Source organism: Haemorhous mexicanus, chromosome 11 (genome assembly GCF_027477595.1).
Source record: "Haemorhous mexicanus isolate bHaeMex1 chromosome 11, bHaeMex1.pri, whole genome shotgun sequence".
Classification (NCBI taxonomy): domain Eukaryota; kingdom Metazoa; phylum Chordata; class Aves; order Passeriformes; family Fringillidae; genus Haemorhous; species Haemorhous mexicanus.
In genome coordinates, this window is record NC_082351.1 from 1,753,215 (window position 1) to 1,770,805 (window position 17,591).

At 44.4% G+C, this 17,591-nt stretch overlaps 1 protein-coding gene across 9 annotated transcripts in view; it reads right to left on the reverse strand.

Annotated features, from left to right (window-relative positions):
- Window positions 1-17,591, reverse strand: part of FBLN2 (fibulin 2) — a 91,314-nt gene that overhangs the window by 26,599 nt on the left and 47,124 nt on the right. For all 9 annotated transcript variants that reach the window (XM_059856056.1, XM_059856052.1, XM_059856057.1 and 6 more), the window contains exons 3-4: window positions 4,662-4,773; window positions 2,925-3,054 (exon numbers count right to left, since the gene is read on the reverse strand). In XM_059856056.1, the coding sequence (XP_059712039.1) occupies window positions 2,925-3,054; window positions 4,662-4,773 (242 nt within the window). The remainder of the gene's footprint in view (window positions 1-2,924; window positions 3,055-4,661; window positions 4,774-17,591) is intronic.

The following is a 17,591-nucleotide window of genomic DNA, read 5'->3' on the forward strand; positions in this document are numbered from 1 at the left end:
GGGGTCAGACACAGGAAATGAAGGGCAGGATTCGAGCTGGCAGCAGGAGCTCCAGGGACAGAGAGGCTGCCAGGAGGGACATCCCTGAGCTGGGCAGGCACTAAGAGAGGCAGTGTTCTAAGGAGCATGGAAATGAGGAGGGATCACTTTCCATCATTTGAAATCCTAGGTGGGCATCCCCATTAATTCAGAGCCTGTCTCCTGCAGGGAGATGCATCCACTGCCAGCTCAATGCTCAGAAACTCTTCTGCTGAGCCCCTTTTTTCAGGACAGCACTGCGGTTCTTTGAGCACTTCACACTCAGTGCACAGCCTGGCATGTTCAGCCAGCACTGATGGCTGCAGCTCACATTTTATGGCCCTGCTTCCTAATCTGAGAAATCCCCAAGCACCATAAACAGCAGACATTACTCACATGTGCAAATATGCACAGCCATAAGGAGCTCCCTTCATGTGCCCAAATACATTTGTGAAAAATTTACATTACGGGCCTTGAAGAGGATGAATTATTTTGCACACTAAAAAGGCTTAAATTATCTTTTCAAATGAATATTTTAAAGAAACCAAAAAAAACAAAACCCTAGCAATAATGAATTGTGGTCATGCTAGAAAACGGAAAATTCCTCTAGCCATCTTCCCAAATCCAGAACCCTCAAATTCAAATTTGATGAAAAAAAAAATCCCTTTTTTTTCTTTTGTTTTAGTTGAGTTTTGTAACCTTCAAAATGCAAAATACAAGTTCAAGATAATACATGTTTTTACTGAAGTACTGTAAAATATGCAATATTTGCCTTGAAGACCCCAGCTTCTTTTAGTCATTTGATTCACAATTTATTTCATGTGCAGGCATGACAAATAGTATTAAATCAGTCATACATCTCTGTGTGCACATATTTTCCAGGTGAACAAGACTCTCTCATTTTCCAGTAGAAAAACTTGTTCTCTGAAAAGTTCCTTCTAAAATGCAAAAATTGGAATGCCTCGACTTTCTCTTTGCTGCTTTTTGAACTTCCCAGGAATTCTACAACTGATTCAATGTTGTAGAATAGGCAAATATGACTGGTTTTACCTTGCAATTGAGAAACCCACCTTGAGCACCATTCTTTGGTTCACAGCTTTCTGCATTCCCCTCAAAACTATCTTAGCTAGAATTCTGCATAATTGGATTTACCATGGTGGAGTCTCCATCCACTAGGAAAAATCCCTAAGCCTGTGCTTTTTGTGTTAAGAGTAAATAACAATTAAAGCACCCCAAGATTAGGTTGATTTAGCACAGGCTGAACTCCTGGATCTGAAAAACCAGCACTGCCACATTCACCTTGAAGCAAAAGGTGAAAACATCTAAAATGCCTGAAGACCTACAAATGTTTGTAACCTGGAGATAAAAACCTGGCTTTTGGCAAGACAGCGTAAATACCTTGCTGGATTTTGAGGCAATTACTGAACCTTTCCACACTCCAGACAAACTTTTTTTGATTTATTCCACGGGATTTACTAAGAGCAGACAGATCAGGGGAAACACCACTATGGACTGTCAGCATCTTCTGCCAGATCCCCTCTGAAACAACGTTTAACCACAATAAAATTAGAAAACCTTTCTTGTAATACAAAGCATTAAAAAGCAGTACAAAGATGGATTATTTTGTATTACAGCAGTACATACTGTAATGTTAAAGTAATACAAAGTCTCAACAGTCTCAATATTTATTGATTTTTTTTTTCAAGCAGTAGCTGCAATGACTCAAGAGCTAAACAAGCTAAATAGGTGAGCAAAGCTGTTCAGTAATTTTACTGTCTCAGATGGTTTATCTTAAAGGAAAAAACCCACTGGAACTGGCATGAGGAACCATTCCACAAGAGTATTTTGTCACTGGTTTCAGCTCAGCCAGGAATGATGGAGCTGTCCCTCCCCACCTCTGCCTAAGGAATGGCATGTGTAATCAGGCTGACTCCACAGCCTGGCTCTGCCTGGCATGCAAACAACCCCTGGTGAAAACCTAAGAATAACAATTCTGTCACATTTCAGACATATTAATGTCTTCTCCTGAATGCACAAATTCTCCTTTTACTCTAATGACAGACTTCAGACCCAAATTAGCAATGGTTCTGAAGATGACAAATCAGCACAGCTAATTAACCCTTAAGCCCTGCAGTTGGTGCCTACATCCCCTGCTTTTCCAGTGAACAATTATCTGCGAGAATCTGCGATGTAAAAGAACAGATAGAACTAATCAGGTTCCTGCTGAGCCCAGGAAGCTGCACTTAAGCTGAGCTATAGCTATGTAAATTATGATCAGAGGGAAATGAATTCTGAGAGGCACTGTTCTGGTGAAAACAGGATCAGCGAGCTGCTGAATCTTCAAACTGGTTTAAATTGGTTTGGCTCCACTGGTCCTCAAAAAGCAAATCTCATTTATCTAAGCGAAGGCTGTGGCTCAGGATTTGTGATTTGTGCTGTCCATAAACGGTTTGCCTTTATTTATGAACAAAAGCTTCCATCATCATCTAAATGCTTGTTCCTCTAGTCCAGCATTGTGCAGAACTGGGAAAGGGGGCTGCAATTCAACACTGGAGCCAAGCAAAGCGCCCAGTAATGGGTTTCACATTATATCTTCAATTAAGTTTTGTCCCATCATTTTCTAAATTCTTCTACACTATAGATATAAGAACTAAAATGGACTTTTCAGCTACTTCCAAAGCGAGGAAGCAAAAGCAATACAGCCAGTTAGGTCTACAAAATGGAGATGGAAATTAATTCAAAACAACATTACTGCAAAGTTTTAAAAGGGGCTACTAACTGAAATGCAAACAGCACCATTTCACTGCCACATTCCTGCAGGTTCATCTTTTCTGTGCCCCACAGGAATGCAGGAACAGATGCCTGCTGAGGCAGGAGGACACCTTGCCGCACACAGAGGAGCTCACCTTGTAGGAGGAGCCCGCGCAGGGGTCACTGTCCTCGGGGCCACACGAGTCCCCCTCCTTGGCGGCCACCATCCCGGCCAGGCAGCTGTTCTCCCTCACCGTGGACACGCAGCACTGCTTCTGGGCAATCCTGCAAGGGCCAGGCCACACTGTCACACAGCCCAGGGCCAGGCCACACTGTCACACAGCCCAGGGCACTGTCACACAGCCCAGGGCCAGGCCACACTGTCACACAGCCCAGGGCCAGGGCACTGTCACACAGCCCAGGGCCAGGGCTCTCTGACACCCCTGGCAAATGTCCCAGTGCCACCTCAACTACCCCACTTGTAACACCTAAACATATGCAAAAAACTGTCCTGGCAGAACAGAAACTCATTTTTTAAATGAGTATCTACTTTGTATCTGTCCCCTGGATCCCGGGCAGTGCCCAAGGCCAGGCTGGACAGGGCTTGGAGCAGCCTGGGACAGTGGAAGGTGTCCCTGCCCTTGACAGGGGGCGGAATGGGATGAGCTTTCAGTCCTTCCAACCCAAACCAGACTGGTCTTTTATAATCTTTAGGCAGTGAGCTGAGCTGGAGCAGACTCCTGGGAGCTGTAGGAATTGCAGGGTTCCAGCACAGGCAGTGCCCTGGGGCTGGAGAGGGGCAGGGTCACCAGCTCTGCTCACCGGCACAGCTCCTAGCGGCAGCAGCAAGATTCTGTCCTTGCTTTCCAGGCTCTGAGGCTGCATACTTGAATACTTTTTTACAAAAAACGTTTTCTTTAGACATAATATTTATGGGCAGGCTTAAATCTTTAAAACAGGGACACAACTGAAATGTTACAAGTAAGACAACTGAGTCCCTGATCTCTTAGTCCTTTTAATCCCAGTAGGTTCACAGGGACTGAAACATTTAGGATCTGGCTTTTTCATCTACAACCAGCCTCAGATGTGCAGGTGCAACTCATTATTGTACTGAATTTGCACCTACTTAGGCCAAGGCTGGGATTTTTAATCTGCCTTTACTTCACAGACAGTTGGTATGTGCCAGTTATGTCAGGCCAGATCCCAGCAGGGAGGATTTCAAGCTCCCAGTAACTTCAGAAAGGTGCAATGATACCAAATTTGATAAAAGGGATTATGCCAAAGTTTTTCAATGCTCTAAATGACAGGATCAGCCTTCAAGAACGTGAGTCTGGAGTGAGTTTGCCTCCATCCCTCCCCAAGGGCTGCTCCAGGCTCGTGGGCAGGGAATGGGATGAACTGCAGCTGGTGGGGGGCTGGTCCAGGTTACCCTGCACCTGTCCCTGTCCTCCTGCTGAGCAGAGAGAACCTGGCTCCTTCTCAGAGCAGGTGCTGCTCACACCAGCAGCAGGATCAGGGTATGGTGCCCCCTCCAGCAGAACCAGGGGCCACCCACAGAGCAACGAACACAACCCTTAATGACACGGATAATCACTGCACTCCCATTTAACTGCAACTCCACAGATGGGCAGAAAACAGGAAAAAAAATCTGTGCTCTGCTCATGGGAGAGACAAAAAGAAACCTTAAAAAGCTTTTGTCTAGATTAGATTTTTGGCAAATGGAGGGGGAAATCCTGGCTTCTAATTAGCCATGAATATTGCCAGTCCACAAATAATTCAGACAATGAACGACAGGGTTTCCAGTCTCCTGGACATCCCACGAAGTACCTCTGATTTCTTTGCAAGGGCTACTCTTTATGCTAACCGAAAATGTTCAGTTTTACCTTACGTACCTGCAAATATCACCATCCATGCCACTTACAGGGATTTCTGTGCACTCCCCGTTGTCTATAGCCCACTGCTGGCCAGCTCCACAGCAGCTCTCAATCAACTCCTTTGTGGAACCTGTAGGAAGCATACACACAGATATTTTTTTTTAGATTATTTTATATGGAATGGATTTGGTTTAACTCTGCTTAATTGAGAAGATCTTTAAAATAACGATTGTTCAGGGTGAGGTTTTTCCCTTTATTTCCACATTTTGTTTGGTTTTAAGGAAAAAAAGAAAGAGACAACTGATACCTAAAAGATCTTGGCATAACTGGTCACCTGGTGATGTCCTTCAGGGGAAAGAGCAGAAGGAAATTAAGAGTTTTAAATGCTATAAATTACATAAATGGTTTGAAGAACATTCTATATTTGACAAGTCTGAGCAAAAACATCGAAAAATCATACTTGGCCACTTGGTACAAGTTGATTCAGTCATTATGCTGCTGTAACAGTGCTCTCATGATACAGATAGAGTGCCCCAGCCTTGCATGGTTCAGCTGGCTTAAAAATACACTGAAAAGGGTCTGGGACCTGTAACTCTGACTGAGAAACACTGGCACTAAGATGTAGTAAGAGAGATGGACATGGAGAATGCTGCTCTAGCTCCCACATTTGATTTTGTGGATTTGCACCCAGGATGTAAATGTGCAGGTTGCACTGAAATAGGATTTTGCTGGATCCTCTACACCTACTGCATAGACTTGGGGTACTTTGTTCTCTTCAAGCCTCGGGGGAGGAGCAGCCCAAACCAGACCTGCAGGTGCAGGGGGTTCATGACCAAAGCCTTTTGTGTCCCCCCACCCTGCCCAGCTCCTGCTCACACACCAGGGCAGTGGCACCACAACAATCTGCACATGGCCCCCGGGCTATGCAATGCTCTCAATTTATGCAACACATTAACAGCCTTAAAATATACTTGAGTCCTGAGAGCTCTATTAGGTGTAAGAGTTGCTCTGTGACATTGGAGGGTTGATCTATGCAGTTAAACTGGCAGGAAATATATCCAGTACCAGATAATTACAACACATTGCTATAAAACAGTGAAATTTTAACACAGTTCTAATTCACTCCCTCAGTGGAAACTCCATTCATTTTACCAAGTGCTGAAATACATTTGTTGCTCTTGCTGGAACATGTGAATAGAGCAGAATTTAACTATCTATATTGCAGTAATTTTCATGATTTATAATTCAACTAAAAGTGAGTTACTCATTCCTCACTGAAGATTCAATATCAGATTGCTCTACTGAAGTGCCATACTATTAAACAGTCATATTTGCAAAATATATTGCCTTTTGCTGTGATCTTATGAATAATTAAACCCAGAGTGAAGTTATCATAAAATAAACAAACTACTGCATTTAATCTTCATCAGGAATTTAAAAGAATCTGGAATAACTAATAATAGGACTCACAGACACTACCATGGATTTATAATATTTTAATTCTCCATTAGGGAGAACAAATATATACAACTAAATACATGCACAGGACTGGGGATCACAGAGCTTCTATGCTGGATAGAGATTTTCAGCTGTGTGTAACAGACTTTGAAATACAAAAACAATCAAACAGAGCTTTGTTTATTTGGGGCTTCCATGATATTAGCAGATTTAGAAGCAGATTTGCATCTGCTCATGGAAAACAAAGTAATTTTGTTTGAGAAGTCTGTAATCCCAGTTTGTTTTATTAATACACTGTGTGAATCTTTAAAGATAACGTCATTTCACAACCCACCTGCTAACAGATAATTTGCTATTTATAAATGTCTTCACTAAGGGAAAAAAAAGGTAAATTATATCAGGCTGCACTAGAAAACAGCAGCAGTTTCCCCACTTGTTTGCAATTCAGAAACTCACCTCCTACAATTATCACTCTGCATCAGTCTGAAGATGTGAACTACAGAACATTTTGGCCTAATCTCAAAATCTGGTGTATTGTCTTTTAAAGATACTTAGAAGTTAATTCAAATATTCTGAATACCGTTTTTCCCTCAGAGAATTTTAACTCTTCCCTGCCTGGGCTTTAAAGTTGTCTCAGTGCCAGATCCAACCTTGAGCAGCAGCCAGGTGGCCTCAAGCTGACCCAGGGACACATCCAGGTTTTCCACGGTCACATGAAATCCACACAGCTTTTACATGCTAAGAATTTCAGCTTTCAGCTACAAAAATCCGCTGTGGGTGGGTGTGTGTGTTTTAAAAAGTTTAGTTGAAGCTCAAACTAAGAAAAACACACAGTTAAAGGCTACTAAATTATTTCCTGCCACTGTCACAGTGAACCCTAAGTGTGTTAGAGCAGCAAAGGAGACAAAGTGGATTTTCATAAACTTTCCTCCCTTTTTCCTTCCCAGTATTCACAAATTATGTTTCCAGAGTGATAAATCATCAGCCAGCTCTAGAAGGTCAAGAAGGGATAGAGTAACTCAGTTTCTTGCCAGAGCTTTTTTGAAGTTTCCCTGATTTCAGCTTCACCTGAATTTCTACTCAGACCATTTCACACCTTTAACACCTCCAATTTGCTTCCTCCCAGTCTCACTTCGGGTCTGCAGCTCTGTAGAGCATTTGCATCGATTGAATAACTCCTGTTATGCGAATGCCCATTCTTGGAGCCAGCATTCCTGACTGAGCTGTCAGCAGCTTTATCCATCATTCCCATCTAAGTGGTTCTTTAGTCTCAGGAGAAAGATGGACAAACCTTAAGACATCAGCACTTCTTCACTGAGCCTGGTAAAACACTGGCACAGGGTGCTCAGAGCAGCTGTGGCTGCCCCTGGATCCCTGGCAGTTCCCAAGGCCAGGTTGGACAGGGCTTAGAGCAGCCTGGGACAGTGGAAGATGTCCCTGCCATGGCAGGGGTGGCACTGGATGGGCTTTAAATCCCTTTGCACACAAATTGTTCTGTGAGTCTATGACTCCTCACAGGATGGGAGCAGCAAGGACTAACCCACCCAAGCCTCCCATGCACGAGGGGACAATTACTCCCCTTTCCACTAAAATTACTCCAGGAACCATGACATCAAGGAGTCTCAGATAGCAACTTCAGCTACAGAGAGACCCAAGTAAGGCAGACACAGTGCAGGGGCCTGGACAGAACCACTTGATTTCAGGCAGAGGTGAAGTTCAAACTGGTATTAACACAACACCAATTATCTATAAGCCAGGGCAAGCCAGAGCACTAAATGAACCACCAGGAGGATCAGGCAGTCGGGCAGGGCACTGCCAGCCCCAGGCACCCACATCTCTTCCCTGCTGGCTTTAATGCCAGCTGTTAATTGCTGGATCAGCACTCATATGGGAGAGAGGCAAAGGTCATACTCTCAAAACTGAGCTGAGCCCTTGCTGTTATGATGGAACTTCCTATTCCATTCCTACACCTGAAGAAAGTAGTTTATCTCCCCCAAAACTATGGTATTTACACTTGCACCCAGCACATACACTTAACAAGAACTGGAGAAAAATAAGTTGTACTTCCTTATCAAATACCTGCCTGACAACATAAAACAATATATTATGAAAAATAATGTCAAAAACCTCACAGAACAACTTGGGGGAGTTCTTAAAATACTGAAAAATAACTGTTCCCAGTGGGTCTTTTTTTCTGATCCAATCTCTTCACCATTTAAAGCTCTAATAAATAAATAACAAAGTACTGTAGCTTCATCCCTTAACAAGTTGTCATTTCCTATCTTACCAACAGCCTTAGAAACTTTATTAAACTCCCTCCTTGAATGTCACAATGTAGGTGTGCACTGTAACATGTTCTCAACTTGGTTTATCTGGGATGGCTGGGAAGACGTTTTAATGAGTAAGGTAAAGAGGAGAAGAACATTTATCTTGGCAAAGACAGGGGAGGGGAGAATGACAGCACAGCCCCAAAGCCAGCTGCTTTCACTCCAAATGAGCTATCACTTACGTCATTGGGGCTGGTTAAGCTCTCCCAGGACCTGTTCCCGGATAAACGAGCAGAGGGTTTTACTCTGTGCAGGTTCCTGCAGGCTCCTCCAAGTGCCTCGGTGTTCAGGACGTGTCTGACTCTAAATCTCCCTGAAATGAGGGCAGTGCTGGAGTGTTTCCATGACCAAGCCACAGTTAGCTCACTGCTCGGGATGGGACATTAACCCACGGGCTCTCCTCAGTCTTTGAGGCTTCTCTCCTTGGAAATGATGGAAAAGCAGATTGCAGGAGAAATACAGGCTGAGCTGAGCTCTCAGCACTCACCTCTTGGATTCAGTTCAGTGCCTAATCCTTTACCACCACCCTCTTCAATTCCTGCCTGCCATGCCATCACCACAGCAGTGTAAGGGAGGTCCATCACACTTGGAGCAACCTGCCTTCATTTTAAACCTCATGCAGCAAAGTGTTTTTCTGTGCTCACCTCCATCCTCTGAAGGAACCCACGTCTCTTTGGGAATCCATCCCACCACTCATCCAGGACTAGTTCCTGTTATAGTGCCTGCACTCTTTGGGAAGCATCTGCTTTCTATTTCAACATGAAAACATTCTGTTTCCTACATTATTCTTTTTTCATAAATTCCTTATGCTGGCTTGCTTGGCAAAACACAGCGAGCTGTGTCTGCCCCAAGGCACAATGAAAAACTGGATAACCCAAGCTGAACGTTCATTTTACTGTGCACCATGCAGTGGAGACATACATCAACATAGCCTCAGCCAGGCTTGTTTGGCAGATTTTGTTCAAAGTGTCAATGAATAGCAACCTAATACTCCCTCTGGCTTTAGTTCTGGATAATCCTTGTAAGTCAAAACCTGTATTACCTGTGGCAGAGGCCAGATAATTTAGACAATGTTTGGTCTTTAAGGTTTCCATGACGGCATCCTTTATTAGATCCAGGTTGAAAGAAGGGGGAGGGGGGAACAACTAAATAAATTCTTTAACCCTTTTCACCACAAACCCAAGCAATTCCTCTGCCTGCCATTGCAGAATGTGTCTCATTTTGCTGTATCCTTCTGCCACAGAGTTTGAAGAGGAACAGTTCATGCACAATCATCCTTCCATCAGTTACAATGATAACTCAGAGCAGGCAGAATGTTTCTTGCCCTTCAGCCCAGTCTTGGCTGTATTTTCCCCCTCAACCCTCCTTCCCCAGATATTGCACAGAGTGTATTTATGCTGGCTATTAACTTTCAAAAGAGCTGAGGCTTTGGAAAGCCTGGTTCCGATTATCCCTGAAATTCCTGTCTGAAGAATTTTATCTTGGGGAGAGCAAGCTCTTTGCATGATCTCTTTTGTGGCTAGGTAGGCTCCTTTCTTCAAAGCACTTCCACCAGCCCTGTTTAATTTTAAAGTTAAAATTCGGAGGAGTAATGTTTATCAGGGAATGTAGTCAGGGATTGCCTGTCAGAGCACTTGGGAAAATAAGGCAGGATCACTAAATCTGCTGCAACTCAAACACTGAGTAAGCCAAGCACTTCCACGATGTTCTTAACCAATTACAAATGGAGCTGAGGTTGTAATGGTAACTAAATCACAAAATCAATATTCCTTCATCCTAAAAAATATAAAGGCAAACAAACATAAAGTAGCAAACAGATGTGTGTGTAAGGCCTTCATTTAGCATATATGCTCCTCTTAGTCTGAGTGCTTATCTACAGAAAAAAATGCATTAATTTCACCATTACCCATTCACATCCACACACTGCAGTGTTAAGGACAGCCATCCATTAAGACACGTTTATGCTTTAAATTTTAAAAGTTTAGCAGTGAAAAAGGTCTTTGTTTTGGACTGGGAGTGCTGATCAAGGACAAGCCAAGTTACTGTGCCATTTTAAAGCCCAATTGCCTAAAACCACTACACACACTTTAATCATGCAATCCATGTAAATATATTATTCACTCTCACACCAATTGTACTTTTGTTGAAAGCCTGAAGGAGGATTGGACATTTATATCTGAACCACATCTGACTTGCTGGGGCACAGACTGCACTGTTGAGCCTGGCAGGGCTAACATGGGATAGGGAATTGCTCTATGAAGCCGACCCCAAAGGGCAAACATCCTTCAGGTTGCTGTTGTGAGCCTTTAGGGTTTTGAGTTTTGTAATTCTGGCAACTAAAAAGAAAATCCCCAGCACCTGCCCAGTGCTCAGTCTGCTTCCACCAGTTCAGCACACACAGCACAGACTAAAAAATACAAAGCCTCATTGCCCCCCCAGGATAGCCCACTCAGAAATTGTCCACAGAGAAAGTCTCAAATCTATTCGGGAGGGGGAAGCCAAGATATTAATTTTCCTCATGACCAATTCACCCAAAGTAGAAAAACTGTTAAATTCATCAGAGGCGTGAACTGAGTGTTCATCTCTGTTCAGAACATCACTGAAAACAGGGCAGATTCACCTCCTGACAGCTCAGCTGCTGGTGTCAGCTCGTTTGCTCTGCCACATTGCTCAGCACAGCTTTCAGCCACAGCACGAGCCTGCACACCTGGAGAAGGTAAGAACAGGGAGGAAAGGACAGGACTGCAGCAGTTAGTGACCTGAACAGCCCCAGGAGTGCTCCTGACCAAGTATGAGCCCTCCAGCTCTGTTTGGCTGAGGGCTGTTGACAAAAGGATTCTGAATAGCAGAGGAAAGAAACCTCTGAGTTTCATTGAGTTTCTAATTAGTGAGCAGGGATGCTTAAATTGAACAGAAGAGTTGTTGTAGAGCTCCATCTCCTTATTTGGGAACCCTCCAGGATTCCTTGCTACTCCTTGTCAGGTTTATAATCATAAATTACATTGTTCCTTTATTTTACGATGATGTTCTGAAGAGATCTCTCATTTCCTCAGGCTTTCCTTTATGAAGTTTTGTAATTAGGGTTTGGGCAAGAATTTCAGCAGCACTGATTGTGGCCCAGGGCATTTCCTGGATTAATGACAGGCTGGAAGAGCTGATGGCTCCCAGTTCTGCCTTGATCCAGTAACCCCAAGGAGGTTTAAACTCTCAAGGATGCTCCCAGTGCCAGAGCAGTTATTGGGAAGGAATGTCAGTGGGACACTTAAGTCAACAGCAAGGAAACAAACATCCTTTTATCCCTTACAGAAGTAGGAGGAAATACTAATTTGAATGGGCTGATAATGATGTTTAGATTGTTCCAGGGGAATTTAGCAGCCCTAGCAGGAAGCACAGCAGGAAATCTCTCCTTTGCCATGCAGCATGCCTCAGAACCACAGATGTTTGGAAAGAAGGGGGTTTAGTTCCCTAAGAAAGTAATGGTTTGAGGTAGAAATTAGGCAAATAGAGTTTTTAACTTCTAAATGTAGCACCTTGTTTGATACTGTTACTGTGGTTTCACACAGCAGGGACTGGGTGAACCATTTTGCTCATTCCCACTTCAGACTTTGCCTCCAGCTCAGGCTGTCCAGGGTGCAGCTCAGTCTAACCCTACAACACACCAAGAGGAACACATTCACATGAACTGTGCAATTCCTTAAGTCCTTCCTCCCTGTGAAAAATCTACACCGCTCAGATCACACACAAAACTCCTCTGATTTGTTTCAATTCTATCTTCCTAACTAAAAGTAACGAGTCCCTCACGTATGTGTTCATCAGGATAAACAGCACTCCTGTAGTAGCTGCCAGCATCGCTACTGAAGTCACCTTCAAACAAGGCAACACTAGAAAATAATTGTAAACTATGGCAGAAGTGGCTGTTTTCACCTAAAGCTGGGGTTTGACCCCGTGCCCATGGAAGCCTATAGGCACCTCCTGCTCCTTTACCAAAAATTCAAGCACAAAGCCCTTGAATGCAGAAACACAGAATCCTTAAGGTTTCTGTGGATAAGACCTGAGATCAAGTCCAACCATTGGGCCAGCACCACCACCACCACTAAACCATGTCCCATGTGCTGCATCCACACCTGTTTTGGAACACTTTCATGGATGGGGACTCCACCACTGCCCTGGGCAGCCTTTTCCAATGCTTTACAACCCTCTCCATCAAGAAATTTTTCCCTAATATCCAATCCAAACTTCCCTGGGACAGCTTGAGGCCATTTCCCCTTGTTGTGCCCCTTGTTCACTGGGAGCAGTGCCTGACTCCTCCTGTCAGGGAATATGTGGAGAAACAGAAGGTTCCTCCTGAGCCTCCTTTTCTCCAAACTGAGCAACTCCAGTTCAGCCTGGGGTTGTTTATACATAGAGTAAATATAAAGATATTAATATTTAGGCCAGTCCTGAGGGCAGCAGCACTGATGGAGCTCAGGCAGTGCTGAAGGCCACTGCTGACCCCAGTCCTGCCGAGGCACAGCAAGAATGGGTGGGACAGTGATTCCTGCAGGGAACAGCCAACGAGCAACAGCTACATGTACAAAGCATGAGACAACCAGGAGGATGCTGCGGACAGATCAGCATTTCAGCCTGCATCTATCTCTAAAGAAACTCTTTCAGATGCAGGGACAGTCCCAGTCCCTCTCCCTCCCTGTGTACCCACCACTGCAGCGAGCACAAGCATGGCTGCAAGGACACAGCTGGCATCAGGCACTGCTCACATTCCTCCTACTGCTCCTGAGCAGCCAGAGACAGACAAATGTGCTCTGGGGCAGGTTCCACACCCCACATGCACAACCTAAAACAGGCACAAGCTAAACCCAAGCTGCAGCTCCATCCCATGCAGTGCACTCTGGCTCACATTTCCTACGTGGACAACATAGGCTGCAGCCACTTGTAAAGGAATTTACATTCCCAATCACATTCCAGTTTGGAATCACAGATGAAGAGAGAGAAAAGACACTGACTTGTGAAAAGCTCCAACTATGTGATTTAAATGTGTTTTGGAGCATTTGGGATAAGGCAGCAAATTCTAATGAAGGGTGGAGGAGTCTTCATCTCCCCCACAAAGACTCATTACTGTTACTTTCTGCAAGAGACACCTAAAACAGAGTAAAGGAAAACATTAAAAGAGGCAGAACTTCACATACCACTTCATCAATGTTTTTCCAAAAAACCCCAGTCTTTATTACTTGTGTGTAAATAAGTAGAGTGCACTTCTCAGTTTTTCCCTTTTTCAATATTCAACCACACGCCAGGAAAGCAATGTCCATTCCCACACAGCACATGTGCAAATTACAAGTGAATGATCAAAATATCAGGATGGTTGAATTTTGAAGGTTTTTACCCAGGTTTCTAGTTCAGGATGCTAACAGCTCATTATGAGAGTAAAGCCTTAGTGCTGCCCAGGGGCTGTTGAAAATAAGATCCATATGAGGCCCTTAGTGGTGATGAAGCAACAAGAAAGGAACAAAGTGTCTGGATACTTAAAGGCAGACAAGTCTGGACATTGCTGGAAAAAGACAATAACTTGCTCAGTCATCAGCCAGGAGAAGGGATAGAAGTGGTTGGAACACTGGGCTCTGGGTGCCTGAGAGGGTTTGGAGCACCACCAAGTTTTGCACACCCACACACACAGGCACAACACTGAGGAAAGCCACAATACTTCACATTTTTCTCAGAATTTAATTCAATAACACAAAATAGGTCTTTCCTAAACTACTCCATAGAAACAGGCCTGTTATAAGCTACTCCATAGAAGCAGGACCCTGCATACTATTTGCTCTCTCCAGCAACTGTTACAATTTTGACTTCTGCCGAGATCTATTTTGGTTTTATTTGGTTCTGCAGTTACACTGTTCTCTACTGTGTCTGCAACCACAAATGGATGTAAAATGGATCTTTAAAAGCAAGATACAACACTAGGGAGCAATGAGAAGCAAACCCATAGATCTCAGTAAAGTGCCAGTGGCATCCCTTCACTTTCCTCATCAGATGCAACTTCTTCCTATTAAACTCCCAAAGTCCTCTTGTCCTGAGAACGGGCTCTGACAAAGCCAGGAGCACATACTGCACATCCCAAATGGGACCCTGGAGGCAGGAAAGGTTCACGAGTTCCTCTGGGAATTCCCTCCTTACCAGGGCTCCAGGTCACATTTACACCCACTAAGCCTCATCTCAAAATCCAACCCCTGCCAGGGGAAATCCTCTCTTACCTCAGAAAAACTCAAACCCTTTGAGACTTCAGGAATGAAACTGCTGCACTGCAGATGAGCTCTGGCACCACAGGCTTCCCTGACACCCAGGAGCTGCCCCAGCACTCCCTGCCCATCATCTCTGAAGTGCCCAGAGCCCAGGGAAGCACTCGGAGCAGTGTGTGGGTGCCATGGGACAGGACAGCACCTTCTGGCAGGGGCTGGGCACCAGCCAGACCCCTCTCTGCAAGGAATGCAGCCTTCCTCATCAGGGGAGAGGGTCACCTTTGAACTTGCTGCTTCTCCCAGCCAACAAACACTGGTGGTGAACTGTCAGCTGTTTCCCAATCACTACAAGACATCAGCTTTCACATGGAACACAGCCACACAGTGGGGAGAGGTGAGGACTGCTCCCCTCCACTACAGAGCTGGAAATACAGCTCACAATCTGACCTCTGCCACTCCCTGTAAATCTGCAATGAGAAAGAAGAGGGGTGGAAGGAAGGTGAGGTATAAATGGTGATAGCAGTGTATCAACACATATCCCTGTGGTGTCTGCAAACCAAAACAAAACCTGCTCACATCAGATAGGTGACTCTTTATGACATTTTGAAGTAAAATCTCAACATTTTCAACACATTAATGTTCTGGAAGGCCACTGACCCAACCAGCACAAGCTGCAGGTATCTAACATACATTTTGATTTGAAGGATTTTCCACTCCTTCCCAGAGATAAGATAAAGCTTTCTGAGGTCTAACTGTCCCTGTGGCTCTGATGCTCAGCACAATGTCATAGGAGAAGGTTTTTCTGTGACAGCAGCACAGTTAAAGGCTGAAGTTGCCAGGCAGAGGCAGCTCCAGAGCTGTGGGACGAGAGCTGGGAGTTGTACTCCCTTCTGCAAGGGTTAGGACCACCAAGAGAGTGTATTGGCAAGGCTGCCTTCAGGGAGGAGTTGTTTGTTTATAAACTCAAGTAAAATGTGCTGCAACCACATTATAGTGAAAGATTGGCTATCTGACAAAAGCCAGTATAAACCCCATTGGGATCACAAGCTTTCTAGGCAATTTGTTACAAAAGCTCTCATAAAAAATATGAATATTCCATTTTCAATAACAGAAAAGTGCCATCCATATCTTCCAGGTTAGGACCCCTCTCTCTTCAATCTTCCTGTGTGAGGCATACTGCAGGGGCAGAGGCAGGGCTGTCACACAGGGATGGCCCCACAGTGACAAAAGCAGCAGTGACCCAGCTGCTGGGACAGACAGGAGTAACTACAGCAGCGTTAAAGCACTAACAGTCTCATCTGTGTCCAGCTGGAGTCCTGCAGCTCTCACCTTTGAAGGTTTCCCTGTTTCACTACTGCTTTTTCTCTCTAGAGTCCCCTAGTCTTCTCCCTTTCCTACCTGCACACATTACCCCTATTTTTCTTGACCCTTTTTCTTTATCTCCCCCTCAAATGCTATCTCTTTTCCCACATCTCTTCAGAAAATCTCCAACAAGAAAAACCCGAAAAAAACAAAAAAATCCATTTCCATCCGTGTTAGGACACAAAACAACAATCCAGCAAGGCCACCACTACTGATGCTACATTTCTCACCCAGTCTGCCTTTTTCAGACCCAAAACTCTGTGCACATCCACTCGCTGACTCAGCAGAGGTTCTGCTTTCAGTCAGGACCAGAGCTCAGAGGGCTCTCCCAAGTGCCATGAACCCTGAGCTCGTGTTCCACAGGTACTGGGGAAGAGCAGATCCCTTATCCTATTTCACAGCAGATATCTTATCCTCTTTCAGAGCAGATCCCTATCCTGTTGGAGAGCAGATCCCTCTCCTGCTGGCAGCACCTGCCCGTGCTGTGTCAGTGCTGCAGCACCCCACTCACAATTCCTGTGTGCAGCCCCTGGAGCCAGGGATGGAATCAGAGTAATGTGACACTTGCACTGAATCCATGCAATTGGAACAGATCTCATTCCTGTGCAGTGGCTCAGTGACTTCTCAATGACTTCTAATTCCCACTGTCAGCACAGGAACTGACTGGCACCACAACCCCAGAGTTAACATTTCAGGAACCTGAAAGAACATGGAAACCTGAGTTCAGAGCCTCATGAATTCCCAGCAATGTTAAAATGACTTGCATTTACAGTGCATGCAGTGTAAAGCACCACTGCCTCACGCAGTGTAACCATTTCTGACTGAAGGCTGATTACTTTTCCTCACCATCATCTGTTAAAGTTATGACCAGCACAACTCCATGGACTTGATTCGCAGAGGAAAGGTAATTCTTTAGGAAGTAATGTTCAATACTGAACAGAGTGAAACGAAGCCTCCTAAATACAATTCTGCTTTCCACATCCTTTTATCTCTCCCAATGTTCCCATGTTATAGTTGCCTGATTACTTGTGAGTGGAAAAACTCCTCAGCCACTTCCAGCTTTCCAAGGCTTCATGTCAATTTACAATGACACAAACAGGCTTAATGACATCGACTGTCACTGAGAATTAGTCATTAAAAAGGGGTGGTTTTTTGCAAACCTCTGTACAGTAGACTTGGTACATAAAAACCAACTGCAAATGGGGAAAATACACTGGCATTTAAACACAGAAGGTTACATTAGTTCCCAAGATTCAACAACTGCCTTCAAACAAAATCACCCCAAAAGCCCAAACTGTCCTGTTCTCTGCCAGCACCGTGCAGAGATCCGACTGAAACAGAAACACCGTGGACAGGTAAAACTTTCCAAATGCTGTTTCTACAGAATAGCTCCAAAATACTTGATGTGTTTAAAAAGTCAATTCAATCTGATATGTTTGCTTGACATCCAGTGATATTTGCTAAAAGGAAAGACTCAACCTTTTTAACCCTTGATATGTAGTATTTTCCCAGTCCTGTTTGGTGCACAGAAACAAGTTACAATCTGAATTTAGGAACTGCTTACCCAG